The sequence below is a fragment of the Equus quagga genome, chromosome 15 (assembly GCF_021613505.1).
Source record: "Equus quagga isolate Etosha38 chromosome 15, UCLA_HA_Equagga_1.0, whole genome shotgun sequence".
Classification (NCBI taxonomy): Eukaryota; Metazoa; Chordata; class Mammalia; order Perissodactyla; family Equidae; genus Equus; species Equus quagga.
The window spans coordinates 89,947,293-89,969,948 of record NC_060281.1 but is presented as its reverse complement, the minus strand read 5'-3'; the positions used below and the strand labels follow the sequence as shown (position 1 = coordinate 89,969,948).

Sequence of the window (22,656 nt, the reverse complement as noted above, 5' to 3'; positions counted from 1 at the left end):
GAGGATTGCTTGGACTTTCTCTGCCATGGTGTTTTTCCTCAACACCCCCGTTGGTTATTTTTTTTTTTTTTTTAAGATTTGATTTTTCTCCTTTTTCTCCCCAAAGACCCCTGGTACATAGTTGTATATTTCGTTGTGGGTCCTTCTAGTTGTGGCATGTGGGACGCTGCCCCAGCGTGGTCCTATGAGCAGTGCCATGTCCACGCCCAGGACTCGAACCAACGAAACACTGGGCCGCCTGCAGCAGAGCGCGCGAACCCAACCACTCGGCCACAGGGCCAGCCCCACCATTGGTTAATTTTTTAAAACAGATTTTTTCACTTTATATTTGATGTACAACTAGTGTACAGTTGTGTTTTAGAACTGCTATTGCACTGGAACCTTTCTTTGGCCTGGAGGGAAAGGTGAGGGGTATAAGCTCTGTGACACTATGTCAGCTTGTTGGAGGGGAGAAGGGCTGGGTGGCTGGCTCATAGGAGAGCAGGTTTTGGCAAACAGGGAGCATACTTGGGATGACACTCAAATTAGTGAGTGCTGGGGGGGCCGGCTCCGTGGCTGAGTGGTTAAGTTCATGTGCTCTGCTTCGGCGGCCCAGGGTTTCGCTGGTTCGAATCCTGGGTGTGGACATGGCATCGCTCATCAAGCCATGCTGAGGCAGCATCCCATATGCCACAACTAGAAGGACCCACAACTAAAACTACACAACTATGTACCAGGGGGCTTTGGGAGATAAAGGAAAACTAAAATCTTTAAAAATAAATAAATAAATACGTTTCCTTCGCTGTAGTGACCTTTTACATGAATGGAATAAGTATTGTAGTTTTAACAAAAGTTAATGGTTATATTATGGGGGGAAAACAAATATTTGGTTCTGTTGCTCAACAGAGAGCATGGAGATCACGGGTTCTTGCATTTGCTTTCTGGTTTACCCCTTGGACCTTCTAGGAGAAACTGATTTCTAAAGTTGTGTCTTTTTTTTTAATGTTTTGTACTTTTTTCTTTTTCCTTCTTTCTTTTCTTTTTTTTTTTTAAATATTGGCACCTGAGCTAATATCTATTGCCAATCTTCTTTTTTTCCCTTCTTCTTCTCTCCAAAGTCCCCCAGTACATAGTTGTGAGTGCCTCTGGTTGTGCTGTGTGGGATGTCGTCTCAGCATGACCTGATGAGCGGTCTGTGCCCAGGATCTGAACCGGCAAAACCCCAGGCTACCGAAGTGGAGCGAGCAAATTTAACCACTGGGCAACGGGGCCCTTCCCTGTGTGGATCTTTTGATGACAGAGTGTCTCAGAAAATTTTGTTGAGTAGAAATGTCAGTAGGGGGGCCGGCTCCGTGGCCGAGTGGTTGAGTTCGCGTGCTCCGCTGTGGCGGCCCAGGGTTGGGATCCTGAGCGCGGACATGGCACCGCTCATCAGGCCACGTTGAGGCGGCGTCCCATATCCCACAACTAGAAGGACCTGCAACTAAGATATACAACTGTGTACTGGGGGGTTTGGGGAAATAAAGCAGGGGAAAAAAAAAAAGATTGGCAGCAGTTGTTAAAAAAAAAAAGGAAAAAAAAAAGAAATGTCAGCGGGTTCAGGGCAGGAAGCTTGGGTTTCTTTCCTAAAGCAGCTGTTCACGTATCAGTGACCTTGGGAGTCTGGAGGGAGTCGCTCAGAGGCTGGGTCATGTGATCTCTGAGGCTCCTTCATGCTTAGGTTTGGTGATCTTTGCCCTGCAGCTCTATGAATATAGTATTTCTTCAGACATATCACTGATTAAATTGCTTCTCTTGGTGTCTAGCTGACCAGTTAATTAAACATTTTGAAAGGTATCTAATGCTTAGAGACCTAAGTTGCTCCACTGTCATAAAGCTGTGATTTGATAAGCTGTGCCTTCTCCTTGCAAAACATTTGTGTGCTTCACTTAGAGCTAGTTTACCTGCACCACTGATAGCTTTTGTGGCCTTGGATGGATTACTTCTTCTCTCAGTGCCTGTAAAATGAGGTTTATGGACTAATATTTTTTAGGTCATAGACGCCTTTGCAATCTGTGCCCTCACCCTCCATAGAAATGCATCTATTCACAAGGGTTTGCATTTAACCTCAGGAAGTGAAGTGGAAGAAATCCAGGCAGGGCCCCCAGTTAGAAACCCCTGGACTAGAACACTGTCTCAGATGAAGACAGTAACAAGAAGTCCTTACCTAGCTCTTGGTAAGCACCAAGCACTGATCTTGACCCCTTCCAGGCATAAACTCAAGCCTCACAACAACTCTGCAGGGTAGGCATGTTATTATGCCCATTTTACAGATGGGGAAACCGAGGCACAGAACTAGCCTCAAAGTCCCATAGCTACTAAATTTCAGAGCCTGGATTCAAACCCAGGCAGCCTGGCTTAGGGTGTGAGCTCTGAATTAATACTGTACTGCCGTGAAACACAGGTCAGCTAGATTCTGAAAGAGGGCATCCGAGGGCATTCTGTGTGGATATGAGTGAATGAAAAGCATGCAGACTGGAGCGCTTTGGCCTTTGTGGGCTCATGGAGGAGCCTGGGCTGGCTCCAGCAGAGGTGGAGCAGGTCACATTGGAAGCGAGACTGATGCATTTTGGATAGGGGACAGGCATGACAAAGGGATGAAGGCAGAGTTTTTTGAGATAGCTACATTTAGGAATGGGAGGAGCAAGAGGAACCAACAATAAGGACATACAGAACAATACAGAAATACAGGACAAGCACCAGAAAAGAACAGTGTTGAAGCAAATTGGAGAAGGAACTGATGGAGTGGGTCATCAGCAACCTCAGGGTTCACCACGAGGACAAGAGAGTCTGACAGGGTAAGACTTGGCCTCAACCCTGTACTGGTCAGTAGCTTCTGGAGGCAGGGGCTCCAGAGCAGGAAGTTGGGAAGGGAGCAGGTAGAGACGGTTAGCAGCGAAAAGCAGAGCCTAGATTTGAATTCAGGTCTGGGGAAGATCACATCCCCTCTGTGAGCTTTAGTTTCTTCAGCTGCAAAAAAGGAGGTGATAACAGGGCAAACCTCCTCGAGTTGGTGTGAGATAACCCCGGGGCACACCCATCACAGTGCCCCCTATGTTGGGGAGCACTCAGTGCTCCCTTTTTGCTGCCTCCGTGACTGGTATTGGTCTCACTGGGTCAGAAGCCCTCTGACAAGACTCCATGTATGACCCTGGAGTCAGGCCAACCTGCACTTGAACAGTGGCCCCCCCCCACTCACTACTGTGGCACCTTGGGCATGTTGTGGTGCTCTGCCAACCCTAGTCTTCCTCTTCTGCAGAGAGAGGAAGAGAAAGCCTCTCCTGCAGAGCTGTGGGGGTCACAGTCAGACAGCCCGCACCCACAGTGCTTATGATGCTCTCCCAGCACGGCCTGTCGTCCCCGGCACTGCAGTGATGCTGGCACTCTTGCATTCTGAGCAGCCTCTTCAGATTCCTCTTATCTTACCCAGGCAGTAAAGGATCTGGACACATAGCCTTCAGATGTCGCCTGCTCTCTCCAACCACACCCACTACAGGAGCACGTCTGAGGGTCTCCCCATGCCCAGGGGTAAAAGCCAAAGTGTATGCCCCACGTAAAGACTGGCATTTCAGGGACTTCCGTGCCGCCCTGCCCCCAGGACCTAGCAACACTCACCACGTCATGATCCTGAGAAGATGCCCTGCTATGGCACATGAGTCACTGTGGAGAAGACAAGTTACTTTTTGTCAACCTCTGTCATTCCTAGGCTTGTCAGCTATTTTGAATTTGTCCTTTCTTAGTTATTCGAGCTTAAAAAAGTAGAATTATAAAAGATACACAGTAAAAGTGGTGATATTTATTTATCTCTAGGGTGGAAGGTATGGCCATGTGTACACACTGTTCTCTGGGCAGCAGTGAGGTGACAGCAGGAGTACAGATTTAGCATTAGTTGAGAAGGTTGGGCCTTGAGAGAACTAAGCCCTAATGCCCAGGGCACCCGTTGAATGTCATGAGGTCACTCCTCCCCTGTGCACCATCCTTGGGAGAGATAGAAATTAGTTGTGCAGCTCATTTCTGTGTTCTTTGTTCAGATGAGGAGCCATGGTTGAGAAAGGCTTTGAGTAATAGAGGCAGGTATGCAAGGATGGGTACTGCAGGGGAAGGAGGTGCCCAGGGAGGCGCCCGTGGGTTTACTCTGAGGAGGCAGGAGGTAAGCCAGTCTCTATGTTGCTGGCAGCTTCTAGGTAACAGGTGACTTGCACCTGTACATTACAGGTACATTAACTTCTATGAACTGACAGCATTGTTCACTATGCAGAATTGATTCCAGAAAGCTTCTCAGAACATCTCCATTCTCATTGTTAGAATGGAAACAGAAGTATAGTGCCCCCAAAACACTTGAAATGCCTTGACCTCTACCTTTAAGACTTGGTGGGGTTGGCAACTCTCCCCATGAAGAGCAGGCAGCTGGTGCGCTGCTCATAAATGAGGAACAGGAAGGGGCGGTCGACAGTGAAACGGACTTGGGTGGACAGCGGCATGAACCCCACTGTGGTCACGGCAGCAGCTTGAGTGCCCTCCTCGTTCACTGTGATAGTACCTTGGTGCTTGAACTGTTTCAGAATGGAAAGGAAAGTTGTCAGATTACGTCAGTTGGCACACAGAGGAATAGAGGATATAGTGGAGTCTCATCTCATTCAGGGCAAGGGCCGAAAGACCACACAGAGGACACAAACCACAGCTGGTCAGAATAACCCTTGAAACTCTCTGATCACCTGTCAGGGACAGAAATTGTGCTTAGAGGCCACGTTGTATAAACAATACTTATCTTCAAACTCTAGCATCACAGTCATTCTTGGCAGTGGTCAATGGTAGGGGGGAGTCTGCAAGCCAACACAGCGGCTCCAGGCCTCATCTCCTTCTCACACACTGGGGCACACTGCAGGAGATGGACGTGCCTGGATCTGCACATTATTTGAACTAGTGTTCTCTTTTTTGTGGAGAGCCTATCGTTGATGTGTTAAGTTCAACGTGCAGGTAGTGCAGTGTCTCTGCGTGTATTTAATGGGTCTTTCACGATTTAGCTGGGAGTAGCTCTTTCACAGAGTGGACTCTCTGGTGCCAGCAGGAACAGGGCCCACCCCCAGGCTGATCCCTGAGACCACCCTGTCCACTCAGCATCTGGCAGAGGTGAGGAGAGCACACCCAGCACCCCTCAACCTGTGAAGTCAGGTTGGATGGGAGGAAGGCTCTGATGGGGGCAGACCTTGGGGAGGGTGCAGAGGGCAATCCAGGGGAGAGGTTACCAGGTCAATGATGATCCTTTGGCCTGAGATTCCCGCCATGTTGCTGTTTTTGTCAAACAGCGCTGTGACCCCCATTGACTTCAGGGCCTCCACCAGGTTGTAGTTCTTCTCCAGCTTGAATTTAGGCAGGAGCACCTCTCGTGTTCTGGTCAGAGAAGAAAAGGGGGCCCAGTTTTATTGACTCACAAGTTAGAAAAGAATCATATTTTTCCTTCAAATGTCCACAACATGCGCCTCTTCCCTGTTCCCCCTGGGGTGTGTTTATCACAAAATTGACACGGCACTTGTTAGAATTCGTATCCCGGCGTAGTAGTTCCCCCTATCTACAGAGGATACATTCCAAGACCCTGAGTGGATGCCTGAAACTGTTTTTAGTACTGAACCCTGTATATACTATGTTTTCTCCTATACATACATACCTATGATAAAGTTTAATTTATAAATTAGGCACAGTAAGAGATTAACAACAATAACTTCTCTTTGGTGTATCCAAATTGCCAGCATCTCTACTCATGTATTTTTGGGGCCATTATTAAATAAAATAAGGGTTATGTGAACACAAGCACTGCAGTACTGCAACAGTCGATCCAATAGCTGAGATGGTACTAAGTGACTAACGGGTGGGGAATGTTGATACTGTGTGGATCTCCTGGACAAAGGGATGATTCACGTCCCAGGTGGGACGGAGCGGGATGGTGCGAGATTTCATCATGCTGCTTAGGACTATTTGCAATTTGAAACTTATGAATTGTTTATTTCTGGGATTTTCCGTTTAATATTTTCAGACTGCAGTTGACCACAGGTAACTGAAACCGCAGAGAGCCAGCAGGGGTAAGGGGAGACTACTGTACTGTCAGTTCAGGATTTTGTAAAGACCATCTCATTGTAATTCTAGTGACTTAAAATTGAAGCGTAGTTACTGTTAGGCGGTCATTTCCTCAATGCCAAGTGGTTCATGTCCTGTCTTCTAGGTCAGCAACAGAACTATTACTGGCTTATGAATTGAGAAGGTATCTAAAATAATTTTCTTGTTTAGGTCCCCGACTTCAGGCCTTTCTTAGTAATTAGGAAGTAAAATATCTGGTCAGTGTACTTAAAAAAAGAACGCCTCACATACCAGACAGTGTTAAATGTTCTTCTTGCCTCAACTCATTCAGTCCTTAACTGAACAGTAGTGCCTGTGGGGCCAAGTCCAGCCCTCACGGGGATAAAGAGATGTCAGACATGGTCCCCCTTCTCAAGAGCTTGCTTTCCTTTTGGCAAGCCAAGACTCTCATATGTGAAGCAGCGAAAATGCAAAGATGGTACATTAATGTCTGAATGACCAGAACAGATCCAACTACTGGAGCCATCCAAGGGGCTGTGGAGGAGGGGATATTCCTGTGGCCTAGAAGCCTGCCCACAGCTTGAGAGATGAGGTGGGCTCACTGCATGAGCAGAGGCCTGGAGGGAGCTCTGAGCTGAGGCCTGATAGAGGGAGTGTGAGTCTGTGGTCTTGCTGAAGTGCAGGGTGGTGCCGGAAAGGAGGGTAGGGGAAGGGAGAGGAGAGGAGGAACAGGAGCAGAGCAGGCCAGATGGGGGCTGTGTCTTTGGGCCAGGCCAAGAAGCTGGGCTGTATCCTGAGAGTTTATGAGAAGAGGGTGGTGGAGATGGTGTCTTGGGAATGGCGTTCTGGTGGCCAGTTCCGGGGTAGACTGAGGAATGGAACCAGCAGGCTGGTTAGGCCTCCCCTGGCTCAGGGTCGAAGGTCATGGGCAGTGAGGTTAAGAAGGAGGTAGGTACAGAAGGGCCATTTTTAAGGAAAAATTGACAGGGCTTTATGACTAATTGGACGCCTGGGCATATACTTTCCTTTAAGAGCCTGCTTCTCAGTTTGTTGCATTTGTTTGTATTCTTGTCCTTAAAGGACACCCAAACCAGATTCTCTTAATATGAGCCTAGCCATTATCCAATAAAACAAAAATGTGACTTCTCCATTCTTTCTGCCATGATCCAATAATAATCCGAGTAAATATTTAAAACCTGTAGTTTTGACTGTGGAGTAATAAATAACAGTGGGGGAAAATCATGAATGATATGTCCTTAATGGCTTAAGAGGACATTGGAGTTTCTTGGCTAGGGGAAGGGGAGCGCTCATCTTTGTTGAACACCTCCCAGCTTCCAGGCTTTGTGAGGGATGCTCGGCATCACTTTTCTGTTTATTTCCCACAGCGACCCTGGGAAGTTGTAGAATCATGCCACTTTTATGGATGACAAAAGTCATAGAGCAAGCACATGGCACAGCTGGGATTATTTCCAAACTGGCTCTAAGTCATCTGTCCATAACTTCTGAAACTGTCATTGTGGAGAGCAGATATCTTTCTCACGAATGCTCTCTGATTGCCTCTCACTGAGCAAGAAATTTGGGCTGAATTAACAGAATGGCCCAGTATGGCAGTTCTTGGGTATTTATGCATTCTTCTCCCTTTGTTTTAAAATGACCAAAGTTCCAGTATTCCTGGGTTCCTTCAGCCTCCCCAAGATCAAAAGAACAAACACCCAACTCAAAGTACCTGTTTGTCATGCTTTTTTGCCATCTCTCCACCACCTGGGGCGTCAGCTGTGTCTCTAGGGTCTTCATCCCAGACAGCTTGTGTGGGACCACAATTAGCATGCTGATGCCCCCCACATACTCCAGCTGCAGGACATCGCAGTCTAGCTCCTGGTCATTTGCCGCCAGGAAGTTCCCCTTGGTCTGCATCATGGAAGTCTTGACTACCTCTCTCTCGTTCAGCCGGAAGTTGTGGTTGTGGGTCATTTCCACTGGGAATTTATTTACCCAGGATCCTGTAAAGTCAATAGGAACAAGGGTTTTACTAGAATGTTCTTTCAGTACACACATGAGTGTGCATCAGAAACCCCTGAAGGGCTTGTTCAAACAGACTGCAGGGCCCACCCCCAGAGTCTCTGGTTCTATAGGTCTGATTTTGGCCAAGAATCTGCATTTCTAACAAGGTCCCAGTTGATGCTGATGCCTCTACTCTGGGGACCACACTTTGAGAATCACTGTTTTCGAGAATTCTAAGAAGATCAGAATGTTTTCATACTTGTAGGAAGGGTGATAATGGTAGAGAGGTTAAATAGACTGGAATGAATTCTGGATTAGATTCTGACGCTAGTTGTTTGACACCTAACTTGCCTGGGGCTCTGCTTGTTCATCTGTAAAATGAGTATCTTTGAGCTCATGTCAGCTGTGTTGATGGCTTTCCTCCTTACACTCTGTAATTCTGTAGTGACTAGCAGGACCATTGGTTATGGAATGCTGCTGTCAGGATATTCACTTTATGGGGCTGGCCCTGTGACCAAGTGGTTAAGTTCGCGCACTCCGCTTCGGCGGCCCAGGGTTTTGCTGGTTAGGATCCTGGGTGCAGACATGGTGCCGCTCATCAGGCCACGATGAGGCGGCGTCCCACATAGCACAACCAGAGATTGTTGTGCTATGCAGAACTAGAATCAACAACTATATACTGGGGGGCTTCGGGGAGAAGAATAAAAAAAGAAAAGAAAAGATATTCACTTTAGATGTGAGGGCCGTGCTGTGTATGGAGGAATAAGTACATGTCTGTTTTAGCGTAAGATGCTAGTAACTAGTAATGATGGATGACTGAGAGTAGAGAACTGGCAGTGTGCCAGGCATTCTTCTAAGCACCTTTCCTATATAACCCATCTTCTAGCAGCCAAATGAGGGGGGTGCTTGATATTATTATCCCCATTTTACAGATGAACACACAGAGGCACAAAAAAGTGAAGTTGACTTGTTCAAAGTTTCCAGCTGGTAGGTAGGTTAGTTGGGATGAGATAAGCAGGAGGTTCCTTGGGAGGTTTAAACACCAGACGGCCACTGCCTGCCTGTGATGGGAACTCGATTTCCTTCTCCTTGAGCCAGCCTCTACCCAGGGCTTCTCAGCCTCAGCACTGTTGACATTTCGGCAGTTCTCTGTGATGGGGGCTGTCCTGTGCATTGTAGGGTGTTAAGCAGCATCCCTGGCCTCTACTCCATAGATGCCAGGAGTGCTTCCCCAGGTTGTGACAACCACAAACGTCTCCTGACATTTGCCCTGGGAGCACAATTGCCCCCTGGTTGGGAATCACTGCTCTTCCCAGTTCTGCTGGAGCTATCACACGTCCTCTGGGGTTCTTTCCTTCTGACTTCCTCCTGAGGCCCAACCTCTGTTTTCTTCTGCTCTACAGAGTGGTTGTAACATTTGAAATTAAAGTCAAATTAGTAACAGAGAGTTGGGAGCTAGAGATTGAAATAATTCTTCTAGACTTTGATAAGCATCCCCAAAAGACTGGATGCTACTAGCATTTCATCCCTTTGATTCCCAGCACTAAATTAAGTGACCCTTCCACTATGATGTGAAAAAGAAACATATATATTTGCCACTTCTATACTTTGGTGTGACATTGGTTACAAAGTTCAGGAGATTTTAAACTGACCGTCCTCTTTGTTTCTCCAGCCCATTGCTGGTGGGGATGGCTTGCTGCTGTGTTTCTGTCCCTGCTCCTGAACACCTGGCCAGCCTAATGCAGAGGCCCTCGGTGTCTGGGGGTGCCCCGCAGACTGGTAGGACGGAGGGCTTCGGTGCTGCCCAGCTGACTTCCATTGGCCTGTTCTGAAGTCATTCCTAAACATAGCTTAATTGCTCACAGAAGTAAAATAAATGTTACTAGCAGTATTGTACATACTTAATATATCGTATAATATTGGAATCCACAGTTTTACTAATCCAAGTTCATTGAGCTCACACCAAGTGCCATCTACTGGGCGGAGCGTAGCGTCACTGTTTCTTGAGGTGCTCCCCCTGGCCCTGCCAGAGTAGGTGTTATCATCTCCATGATAAAGATGAGGAAACTGAGTCACAGAGACAGTGGATGACTTGCCTGAGGCTGCACAAATGAGTGGTGAAGCCAGGACTTAGACTGCATCTGCTCACTTCCAAAACTTGTACTGATGGCCAGTAATAAAAAGGATATGTGTGTGTTCATTGTATATATCGCTTGTGTGTCTGTATGTCTGTCATAGGCTTGTTAGAGCCTCAGCCTTTGGTTCTACCCACCACAAGGCCAGTGTTGTGCCTGGTGTTTGAGGGGGAAGCTCAGGGGTCCAACTCAGCCGCCAGGCCCTGAGGTCTTGGCTTCTTCAGCCCTCCTTTGCTCATCTGGCAGAGTGCCTGCCTGGCACAGCTGCTGAGAGGCCTTGGCTTAGGCACAGAGCAGTGTACTGGCAGATTGGAGGGGCACTGGTCCCACAGCCTCACAGCAGCAGCCAGGAGGGCCTCTGTCCTTCGCCTCCCTAGGCTGCTCTAAACTGTACTGGAGCTAACTAGTCAGAAAGCAGGGCCTCCTGGACCTCAGGGACTAACCCACGCTGGGGCCTGCTAATTCTTGGTGGCAGAGAGGAGAGTGGTTTGTGTCACCGCGACTAGCTGTGATGCAGACCCATCCTTGTGTCTTCCCTCCAGCTCTTCAGGCTCATAGAGTGAAGTAGAGGTTTCTTCCGGTTCAGTGAGGGCATTTTAAAGAAGAGGTCTGGATTTTACAAATCTGTGCCCATTTATGCCTAGGACTCCAGGGGTTCTGTGTGTGTATAGTGAGGGGGAGGGTATCATGCTTAAAAAGTGCCTTGGTGCCTGACCCAGAACAGTTGCTCCAGAAATAATAGTTTATTCCACACCCCCTCCTCCCCATTAGTGCAGAAGCATCCCGAAAAGGAGCTGGGGGTGTTAATGTCAGTTACTCAAGCTGAACAGTTTTCAGATGCCTTTAGCCTTTCACCCATATTCCTGCTTACTGGTAATTGGGGGAAGGAAATGAAAAAAACCTCAAATCCAGGCTGGCCAAATGCTAAAAAGGTTTTTGCATTATTTCTTGCAATTTAACAAAGCATTAGAGTTGGCGTGCTTGGGGCAAGCTGGGCTCTGCCCTTTACTAGCTGTGCCTCCTGCAGCATCAGTTTACTCTCTGTACCTTGGTGGCTCCATCTGTAGAATGGGGACACTAATAACAGGAACTGCCTCCCAAGGTTGTGATGAAGATTCAGCAAGTGTAAAGCACCGAGTTAGGACTCAGTAGGTGTCCGCTCCTATTGTCACCTCAGTGTGATCCTCCCTGTCTGCGTGAGCTCACCTCATGTCTTGGTTTCCTGGATAAATCAGAGCTAGAATACAGCTCTTGGTGTGCAGTCCACTGTGTACTAAAGGAATCTGTCACGAGTTTACTTTCAGAAACATAAAGCTGTTTCTTACCTTTAAAGTAGATGCAGTTTAGAATCATCATCTGCGTAGCTGGGTCTATATTCTCTAGAGCGTCTTTTATGAGGCCCTTGGTGAGCTTCAGAATGTGGTTGTTGGTTTTCAGTATGAAGGCAGGGTCTGAGAAGTCAGCGGCCTGGGCCTCGGCAAAGTAGTACTCTCTTACTTTAGTTTTGAAGTCATCCAGGATTGGAAATTGCTTCTGTACGTAAAGGTCATTGACTGACCGCAGTGTGTACCCAAAATTCCTCCTGAAGAGGCGATGAGTCAGCTTACGGAAGAGATTGTGAATGGTCGTGATCTCATACTTGCTGCTAGCATTGACAAAGTCTTTAAAATGCAAAATAGAGTGTACTTGTTCATGAGTCTCCCCCTGCAGGCCCAAGGAAATCATTCCCATGGCAGTAGAAATGCCCACGGGGGCTATCAAGATGTTGTCGAAAGGCTTGGCCTGCTCCTTCAGTGCTCGGTAAAGGTTAAAAGCAAACTTTGCATTGAGGATGTTAAGACGCTGGATCCGGCTCTTGCCTTGGAAGAGCTGGAGGATGTTCCCAGCACTGGCTTCTGCATCTGTCGGTGAAACCGCATCAATGATGTCGATATAGTCATCATCTTCACTGAATATCTTCTCTAGATCCAGATAATCCTCGTCCTCCTCCCCCTCTGTGATCCATTCGTTGGTGACCGTGTTTTCCTTGTGGAAGTCAGCAGGGAGAAGGGGCATACTCAGGTTTTTGCTGTTTAACTGCCTCCATTGGGGATCCACAGGCTTAGAATCTTCCCTTCTTTTCTCAAGCTGATCCACCAGCCCATCGTTCCCACAAACAGATGTTAGGATGAGAGAAATGATGAGGGAATGGAAGGGGCGTTTCATTTTGGCAGAGCTAAAGTGGGGAGGGAAAACAGACACTGTGAGAGGCAGCCTGGCAGACCCGCCCCCGCAGTGCTCCAAGGGCAAGTTCCTCCCAGCTTTGACCCAGGAAGATGCACACGTCCTTAACCGTTTTAGGATTAGAAACTTTCAGAGAAGCTGGTGAAGATAAACAGACACCCAGCATTTTGTGTGGGGCCCTAGATGAGAATCCCTTCTTTAAAGGTTTACAAAACCGTAACTGTCTAGAATTCGGGGGGTTCAGGTTCCCTGGGGGAGTTTCTTTTTCATTCATTCACTAAACTTTGTCTCCTATCTCCAAACAACATATTAGGCACTGGAGGCACAAAGGTCTCCCCAGCAAGAGGCTCGCCATTCTTTTGGGTAACAGATGTGCAATAAAGCTGGGATCTCATAAGGACGTTAGCAAAGCAGGTTGGGGCATGGAGCTGGGGTGCTGCTCTGCCTCCTGTGGTAGGAGCGTGGGTGCTGGGAGAGTCGGGGAAGCTTCACCAAGAGGTGAGGCTTGAGTGGAGATGTTGAAAACTGTGTGTGGGCCAGGCTTTCTGAAAACAAATATCCTACAGATATGTGAAATTTGTGCGTTGTTACTTGGGGTTAATTTGCATAAGGTTTGGAACTTGTCTATAAGGCAGAGACTTCCTGGGGGGTGGGGGGGGGTGCCTAGTGAATGTGGCTGGTGGCCTGTCTTTCCCCAGCAGCCCCAGAGGCCATAAGGTTCTATGGCTTGCCTGAGGGTGTACTTGTTTCTTCTTTGTATCTCCTGTATCCACTGCTGTCAGAGGGAACTTTCTACTTAACTGCTTCTAGCATGGGGTTAGAAATAGTCTCACTGGTTGTATAAGGTCTCTGTGAGGGTAATGTCAGAAAACTCTTACTAAAGGCTTGAGTGGCATTCCCTTTATTTAAGTAAACAAGATACGTACTGTGGGGGACTGGAATTGGCCACCCCAAGGTATGTCTCTTTGGTATGAGGAGTATTTTGGGCTGGTTACTTCTAAAAAACTGCAAATAGAAAAGAAACTCTGAAAAGTAGAATTTACTTTGTTAAAGACATTTACATTTGTAAAGAAAATCTCCATCTGTAAATGTGTCTCCCTCTCTGTACCAGGAAGAAGGGGGAATAACCTTATTTCTAGAAACCCTTAATCAATGCAGAAAGCAAGGACTTAAATCTGCATAACAACCTTACCCTTGTTTACTGTGCTTGTCTGGTGACCTCCCGTAACTGACTACCCCCATCCCCAACATCCTCTTTTGTCTTTAACTGAGGATGATATTTAAGGTGGTGGCTTCAGCCATTTTGATGAGTTGCTCAGCTTGCCTGAGCCTCTCCCGTGTATACGTGTTATAAAGCTTTGTTTAATTTTCTCCTGTTATTCTGTCTCATGTGAATTTAATTCGTTCTCCGGCCAGAAGAACCCAGAGTGGGTAGAGGAAATGTCTTCCTCCCCTACAGTACCCTGTGGTAAGCCTGTCTTGATCTACCCATCTCCTGCCTTGTTCCAAGGAAGGATTTGACGTGACTTAAATCCGTTTTGGCTGCCAAATGGCTTTGTCTTTCTCTTGCTTACTTCTTGGTTATTAATTGCATCCTGGGTAGATGAGCTATTATTTGATGCTTCTGTGTTTCACCAGGACAACGACAGTAGGTTTTTATAATGCTGTGCAATCGTACGTGATCCCGACATCACTGCTGATCACCCTGGAAAGAAATGTGTGTCTTGTTAAGTTTGTGTGTGTATGACCATCTCCTGCTAGACGGATATTTGAGACGAGAATATCTGCTTCCAGTCTAGGCCAGATAAGAATTACTGGTTCCTGTTAAGTAAATATTTGGACTTGTTAGGCCTAAAGATGGGGCTGACTGTACAGATACCCTGCTTAAAATGCTCTCAGTTTTGTTGATATTGATGATAACCGTGTTGGAGTGTCTGCTGGGTGCCAGGCACCGTGCAAGGAACTTTGTCTATGTAACTTAACTTCCTCCTCTCAGCATCTTACGTATCAGGATAGTGAACCTCACCTTGCAGTAGGTAGCGGTGGCTAGATTGGAACCAAGTTGGTTGAACCCTCCATCCCCCCATGTCAAGCACTCTGCTGTTTACCGGGGAATGCCAGGAGTGGGTTCTCTGCCCCCAGTCTCTCCCCTTGGGTCTTCCCCTACAGTACTATTAAAGTAATCAGCTCAAATGCTATTCTAATCACCAGCAAGAAATTTTTGAATTGCGCATTTTGGAAAGGGAAAGTCACATAGTTTCTGACATTGAAAATATCTGTTGTCTTTTTCACCCCTACACCTAACACTGAGCAGAGGCTGCAGTGCCACACATGTAGCCTGCACACCTGGAACAATTTCTAATGTGTGTGGCTACAGCTAGAATTTCTATTCTAATTCTATTCTAATTTCTATTCTAACAATTTCTAATGTGTGGGCCCAGTTTCCAAATAGAATTGGGCATGGGTGCTGATGGATAAACTTTAAAAAGTTAGAAAAGAAGAACGTAAGCAACTTGGGAGGAGGTCTCTTTGCTAGGCTGCAGGTAAAAGTATCCTCAGATAAAAATAAGGTTAAAAAAAAAAGCTAACTTGGGACTGCCTCCATGGTGTAGTGGTTAAGTTTGGCACGCCTGCTTCAGCAGCCCAGGTTCAGATCCCAGGCATGGAACTACACCATTTGTCAGTCATGCTGTGGTAGCAAGCCACATATAAGGCAGGAATATTGGCAACAGATGTCAGCTCAGGGTGAATTTCCCTCAGGAAAAAAAAACAAAACCAACTTGAGTAAATAAGAGTTCAGGAAAAGGAATCTGAGACCAGATAGGGAGACAGAGGTAAAGACATTCCTATTTTCCCCCCTGTATTCAGATAGTATATTTGGAACCTTCTTATGCCTTGTTCCTGCATTATATGATGAAAAGCCAAAATAGTTTTCATTATTCCCCTGTCAGAGGAAGGAGGAAATATCTCTCATATTTTCTGTGGATTGAAATTAGGAATCTAAATGGTAAATCTTCCTATTGTTTTACCATTTAGTATAACAAGAATTATATGACATTTTAAAACTATCACTAGGTTATGTTTAAGTCCAGATTACTATCTTTGAAGAGAAGCAGTATTTTTTTAAAGGTAAATCATTCAAAAGTTTGATTTTCTGGAAATTTCATATGGCACTTTCTCTTGCTAATTATGTGGAGCAGGGTTGGACTTTTTGATCACAGCTCAGAGCATAACACCTTGACACCCTTACCCCTCCTGGCCCCGACAGAGCAGATGTAATGGGAGAAGAGTAGCTGCATGAAGTTTTAAAATTTTTTATTTTGAAACAACTTACAGAAAAGTTGAAAGAATAACATAAAGAACAACCCCTGTATACTGTTTTCCCAGATTTACCAGATTCTTACATTTTGGAATAGTTGCTTTATGATTCTCTATATCTCTGCATATATATGTGTGTATGCATGTATGTGAGTGTGTATACACACAGGCACACACATATACCTTATATTTTTTCTGAACAATTTGAAAGTAGATCACTTATATTGTGTCTCTCTTTTAATTCTAATATTTTGGGCAAAAATGAGTAAGAACAAGGATTTTCTCATACATCATCCCAGTACAGTTATCCAATTCAAATAATATATCATAGGTACAATACTTTCCTATTCCAGTTCCTATTCCAGCTTTGTCAATTGTGCCACTGATGTAGCTGACAGAATTTTATCGTAGGCAGATTAAAAAAATAAAACCATTTTTCCCTTTCTAAGATAGTATAGAAAGCTTTTGAATTTGTAGTTTGATAGTGAAATGAACCAATTACCTATCTCCAACCACCACAAATAAAAATTTATAATCAGAAATGTTAGGAACCAAACTCACCTCTGCTTCCAAGAAGTGGCGTTGCAGAGATGAAATCAGCCAAGGTCACCAGCAGGATTTCAATGTGAACTTTGGTGCTGAGCTGTTGTTGTGTGTTTTCCAAAGTAAATATGTCCCAAATCAAACACAACTCAACTAGCTTTGTCAGCACAAACCCCCTCAACCGTGTCTTTGATCACTGCTGAGTGACTTGTGACTCTTCAGCTCTGGTTCTGGTGTAGCTGATATTTTGGGTGCGTGACTGTCACTGTGTTGACGTGCTTACGGGAGCAGCCCTCGCTGAAGCCACGTAACCAAGACGCCCTTCAGAGCTCTGGGGCTGGGTTGCACTGGGGGTAGTAGCTGTAATGCTCCCCTGAAAGTAGAGGCCACCCGTTTGCCATCCAACTATGAATCCTCCCTCCAGGATGATCACAGCATCTGACCTTGCCCTGGCCTCCAGGGATAACACGGCTGCTAGGCAGGTATCCCTGTCGTTCTGTGAGCTTGTTCCTCAGTGAAAAGTGGAGGAGGAGAATGAGATTAATGATTTATAGCATAAGGAGACCCTGGCATAGACATTTCCTCAGTCAGGAGTTGCTGTGTTCTCTGCCAGAGTCTGCAGCCCAGCAGTTCTGTCTTTTTTTTTTTTTTTTAAGATTGGTACCTGAGTTAACAACTGTTCCCAATCTTCTTTTTTTTTTTCTTCTGCTTTTTCTCCCCAAATCCCCCCAGTACATCGTTGCATATTTTAGTTGTGGGTCCTTCTACTTGTGGCATGTGGGACGCCGCCTCAGCGTGGCCTGACGAGTGGTGCCATGTCCGCGCCCAGGATCCGAACCAGCGAAACCCTGAGCCACCGAAGCAGAGCACGCGAACTTAACCACGTGGCCACGGGGCCGGCCCCAGTTCTGTCCTTTGTAGGACAGATAAAAAGTATTACTAAGCAGTGCTTCTCAAACTCAGGTCCACTTAGACATTCACAAGGATCTGTGGGGCTATGTCATTTTTATTTTTAATTTGTGTTTTTAATTTTGTAATCTAAAAAGTTATTATAAGGGCCAGCCTGGTGGGGTAGTAGTTAAGTATGCACTCTCTGCTTTGTCAGCCCGAGGTTCGTGGGTTTGGACTCTGGGAGCAGACCTACACACTGCTCATCAAGCCATGCTGTGGCAGCATCCCACGTGCAAAACTGAGGAGAATTGGCACAGATGTTAGCTCAGTGACAATCTTCCTCACATGCCCCCAAAAAAGTTATTATAAGAGTGTTCCGGATTGTCTAGAAGACCAACTTATTACAGAGTGCTGCTTCTTGATTTCAGTACTAAGAGTGTTTAGTAGTGTTGTCACCTTCTAAAGCGAGAGTGGACTCTCAAGGGAGTCTGCAGGTGTGGGAGGGGCCTGTAGGGGGCATTTGTGCATTGCTCCATTTGAGAAATACTAGCGTGTGAAGGGCTGTCCATTGTGTTCAGGCCACAGAACGTGTGGTTGATGTGGCTCTGATTTAGCACTTAGTAGCTTTGGTCAGATGCTGTTTTCTCAGAGCCTTCATTGTTCCTCCTCAGTAACAGATCTTTATCGTGGGTGCCATCATGCCAGTGTGTGGAGAGGCTGCTACCTGTGTCCAGACTCCTCGACAGGCCTGCTAAGCCCCACGTGATCTGCTCCTGGCCAGCTCCCTCGTCTCATCTCCTCCTTGTTCTCGCACTCTCTAAGCCTGGCCCCTGTCAGAGCCTTGGCACTTGTTCTTTCTGCACGGAGCATCTTCCTTCCTGACTATTGCGTGGTTGCTGCTCTCGCCATTGGCTCTCGCCTTCACTAAAGCTGCACTGACGGCCCTGGCCGAAGTCCCGCCTCCCTCCTCCCTCTCCTTGTTCTACCCTCTACAAGGGTGTTGCGAAAATGAAATGAGAGAATGACTGTGTGGAAAGCGCATAGAGGGGTGCCTGGCATCCAGGAGTGAATGTTCGGTAAACATTAACATTATCACTTTGATAGTATGTACATTTTTTTTTTCTTTTTAAAGATTGGCACCTGAGCTAACAACTGTTGCCAATCTTTTTGTTGTTCTTCTTCTTCTTTTCCCCAAAACCCCCCAGTACATAGTTGTATATTCTAGTTGTGAGTGCTTCTGGTTGTGCTATGTGGGACACCACCTCAGCATGGCCTGATGAGTGGTGCCATGTCCGCCCCCAGGATCCGAACCGGCAAAACCCTAGGCCGCCCAAGTGGAGTGCGCCAACTTAACCACTCAGCCATGGGGCTGGCCCCTGATAGTATGTACATTTATTCACAGGAAAAATCTGGAAGGAGACAGCCAACTTTTAGTATTAGAAATGGAAGGTCAGGTGGAAAACTTCCATTTTTCACTCTATATACTTCTTTGTTGGAGTTTCCTTTCTATGAGTATGTACTACTTTGGTTATTTTTAAACTAGTGACCAGTACTGTTTCCTGCATATCTAGATTTCTGATCATGTAACCATTGTTGAAAAACTGGATTTCAGCCCTTCCTGACATTTTTGACATTTTTGAATCTGTTCCCCATGAGAAGTGCATGGTTTCGTCCCTCACTGCAAAGCAGTACCTTCTGTCACACATACTGCACTGTTTTCTTTCCAGGTCCAAGTCTTGCCTCAGTCAGATATGTTTTCCAACTTTTTATTATGAAATTTTAAAATATACATGAGCAGTTAGAAGAATTGAATAATGGACATCCATATACCAACTACCTAGATAAAACCGTTAATATTTTGTTGTATCTGCTTAATTCCATGACTGTGTTGGGGATATTTCCTGAAGTATATGAAGGTGAGTTGTAGGTGAGATCACAACTATTCAACCCTGGGCTCTGGAGCTTCTCTGTGCCACTGTTACATCTGGGAAGATCACAGTCCTTCTCTCATATATCAGACATCCAGTCCACGTCAGATTTCTCCCTGATTTCTTTGATAGTGCTTTTTTTTTTCAGTGAGGAAGATTGGCCTTGAGCTAACATCCATTGCCAATCTTCCTCTTTTTGCTTGAGGAAGATTGTCACTGAGCTAACATTTGTGCCAGTCTTCCACTGTTTTGTATGTGGGATGCCGCCACAGCATGGCTTGATAAGCAGTGTGTAGGTCTGCACCTGGGATCCAAATCTGTGAACCCTGGGCCACTGAAGTGGAGTGCACACACTTAACCACTACACCACCAGGCAAGCCCCTTTGATAGCTTTTTTAAAATCCAGGATCCAGTTAGGGTTCATGCATTATATTGGCTGTTATGTCTCTTTAGACTCTATTTTGGTCTTTTTTCTTTGATCCTGATCTTTTTAGGAGAAAGCAGGTCAGTTATCTTGTAACCTTTTCCTCTCAGCCTTTGCCCCTCCTGTGTCAGAGGCCAAAAGGACCCCTTCATTGTCTTATGGCCCTTCTCTAGAACTTCCTGGCTCCCTCTGTCTTTCCTGAAGCATAGGAATGTGTCCCCTGCACAGAATTCTAACCAGCCATGGCTGTACCATGTCTGTCTCGGGATTCTTCAGAGCACTTCTTGGGCCTTTTCTGATTCCACCATAGTCTTCCCTTCCTGGGGATCAGGAGCCATCAGAGAGCAGGAACCCACCAGGCACTTCCAAGCCCACGTCCTTAGGAGGGAGCCAGAAAGTTCACAGGATGAGGAGTAGGATCACAAATCAAAGAGGGATTTTTGAGGGTCATTTTCTCTCACCTGTGCCAAAACCACTTTGGACCTCCCAGTCACTTGGAGCCTCTGATCCCATTGGTAGTGAAGTGTTCTGGAAGCCTGACCTTTTCCATAACCATCAAAGGCAAGTTCTCTTTATAGGACACGAGAACCTCTTAGCCACATAGACCTTGGACACCGAGCCAATGTTGCGCTCTGGGACCCCATCATGTCTTCACTATCACTTGGGACCTCATCCTAGGCAGGTCCGTCACCTCAAAGACAGTCAGTCCCACAGCCCCTTATTCTCAGACCTACCATCTTTGGTCACTGGCATTCTGGAAGCCCCTCATCACCTGTGATTTCATGGCAGTGTTCTGTGCGGCTCTGGGCTTCCTGTCTGGAGACACCTCCGTCCGCTGCTGCCCTCCACAGTGCTCCTCCACTGCATCAGCACCTTCCCAGAATCCACCCAGTACCCCCAGATCTCGACTGACTCTCCACAAGGACCCAGCATCCCAGTGGCTTTCGAGGAGAAACTGTTCGTCCTCCCATACAGCATGTTGCTGAGACCTGGGCCAGCACCTGCGCCCTCCCTCTGATTGTGGAAGAAACATGTTTATGGCAGGACTCTAGGAAGTACAGACAATTTTAAAAAAGAAAATGGAAACTCCTGGCAACCTAGCCACCTGGAAATGATATGTGGCTGTTTTTTTCCCCCTCCTTTTTCTATGCATATATATTTATATACGTATATTGTAAATCTTTATCTTATTATTTATACATTTTGCATTTTTTTACTTGACATATTGTAAGTTCTGCCTGACACCAAATATTCTTAGAAAATAGGATTTTTAATACACCGTAACTAATTCAAATATCCCTTTCAGGTAGATATTCAGTGTTTTCCTGTTTATTTTGCTGTTATAACAAATGTTACATTTTTCTGCCTAAATCAGCTTTTTTTTTTTTTGATAGATGCCTAGAGATGAGATTTTAGGTGAAATATTGGGGATATTTAGAATTTTTTATGCATATTATCAAATTGCTTTCTAGGAAGTGCACCAATTTATAGTCCTACCAGCCATGTGTGCAGGTGCCCATCTCGCTGTCCCCCACCCGCACCATGGGCATCATCATCCATCCCACCTCCGTGTCCCTGGCGTACGCTTGACACTCAGAAGTGTGTGGATTGCGGAGCCCTCCCCAACACTTGCAAGTTAATGATCACTGTGCGGGGCCTCGATGTCCTCTGCGGGTTCTGTGAGGATCGACTCGTCCAGCCGGGTGTTGTGCACAACTTCAACCGTTTTACATAACTGAGACGCTCTCCCTTCTTCACACTGGCTAGGACACTGTTTGGAGTAGGACGCAGGGCCTTTAGCCCCTTACTCCTGTACCTCAGTAACTCTGCTTTTACTCGTTTCACATACTGGGATTCTGCCCAAGATTACTGGTTGAAAAGCTTGTGCTGCTGGGGAAGGTTTGAAAGCCACTTCTGGGACCCACAATGTTTCTCACAATCTCCCTGTTTCTCCCAATCACATCCCTTCACCTGAGCTCCAGCCCCAGTTCATTGTTGCCTTCCCCTAAGCAGGCCTTGGGCCTGCTGCTCCTGTGGCTGGACGGGCTGCACTCTCTTCTCTGCCTGCCTAAGGTTTACTCACATGCTAACATCGAGACCTGTGGCACCTTCTCTGCGAGCTCGCCACACTGTGATTGTTTGCTTACCTGCCTCCAAACTAGGCAGAAAGGCCTTTGAGTGTAGGGTTTTCACCTCCCAGGCACAATGCCTGCTGCATGTTAGATAATAAATGTTTGCTGAATGAATGAACATTTACTGGTGAACTTATTGAGAAGCATTGGTCACGGCTCACTGTGCCTTTTCAGACCCAGTCTGACTGACTCATTCTCTGAGAACGTGCTTGGAGAATGAATCTGTGGTTGATTTTATCTTATTTATACATTTTGCATTTTTTTATTTGACATATTGTAAGTTCTACCTGTGTCACCAAATATTGATTTTATAGCTGCAAGTTTTAGGGTTTCATGAGCAAATAACCTTTTCTCCCTCTCTCCTTGGCTCACCAGCTCACCCGTCGATTGCCACCCATCAAGGAAGCTAAGCCACGGTTGCAGAAGCTCTTCCGGGATTTCTGGCTCTATTCCGTACTGATGGGATTCGCTGTGGAGGGGTCAGGTAGGGGTGTGTTTACTCTCCCAGGGAAATCAGAGCGCAGGGTGAGAAAACAGGTGAGGTGGGACTCAACCTGATTATGAATGTGCGTGCCTTCGAAGTTAGTCCACATGCAGCTGCTGCTTCCTACAGGATTTGCAAATGTTACGCTTCCCCCGTGTAGTTTAGGGTTCTGAGAATACCACATATCTTAGGGAAAACCTGCCCAAGTTAGATAACAGACTTGTTTCTGTGCCCCATTTTGAGGATAATTGGCTGGAACAAAGGGCCCACGGCTCCAGACTTAGTGTCGACCCCACTGCAGTGCTTCTTGACCAAGGTGGTAGGCTCACTCATGTGCACTCTTTTGCAGGACTCTGGCCGGAAGAATGGTACGAGGGGGTCTGCGAAATAGCCACCAAGTCCCCCCTGCTCACCTTTCCCAGCAAAGAGCCACTGCGTTCTGTCCTCCAGTATAACTCAGCCATGAAAAACGACACGGTCACCCCCG

The 22,656-nt window shown here is 46.4% G+C and overlaps 2 protein-coding genes across 6 annotated transcripts in view; one reads left to right on the top strand and one right to left on the bottom strand.

Moving 5' to 3' along the window:
* PI4KA (phosphatidylinositol 4-kinase alpha) overlaps positions 1-22,656 on the top strand; it is a 146,488-nt gene that overhangs the window by 76,323 nt on the left and 47,509 nt on the right. For both annotated transcript variants that reach the window (XM_046639275.1, XM_046639276.1), the window contains exons 20-21: positions 22,061-22,169; positions 22,519-22,655. In XM_046639275.1, the coding sequence (XP_046495231.1) occupies positions 22,061-22,169; positions 22,519-22,655 (246 nt within the window). The remainder of the gene's footprint in view (positions 1-22,060; positions 22,170-22,518; position 22,656) is intronic.
* SERPIND1 (serpin family D member 1) lies at positions 3,795-16,478 on the bottom strand. Of its 4 annotated transcripts, none has more exons than XM_046639278.1 (5): positions 16,329-16,478; positions 11,552-12,441; positions 7,817-8,090; positions 5,265-5,409; positions 3,795-4,571 (listed from the first exon to the last, which is right to left on the bottom strand). In XM_046639278.1, the coding sequence occupies exons 2-5, from the start codon at positions 12,429-12,431 to the stop codon at positions 4,380-4,382; spliced, it is 1,491 nt and encodes a 496-aa protein (XP_046495234.1). In that variant the 5' UTR covers positions 12,432-12,441; positions 16,329-16,478; the 3' UTR covers positions 3,795-4,379. The 4 variants fall into 4 exon arrangements, with proteins under 4 accessions (XP_046495234.1, XP_046495233.1, XP_046495235.1 ...); XM_046639277.1 differs by lacking the exon at positions 16,329-16,478 and adding an exon at positions 14,024-14,154; XM_046639279.1 differs by lacking the exon at positions 16,329-16,478 and adding an exon at positions 13,376-13,453.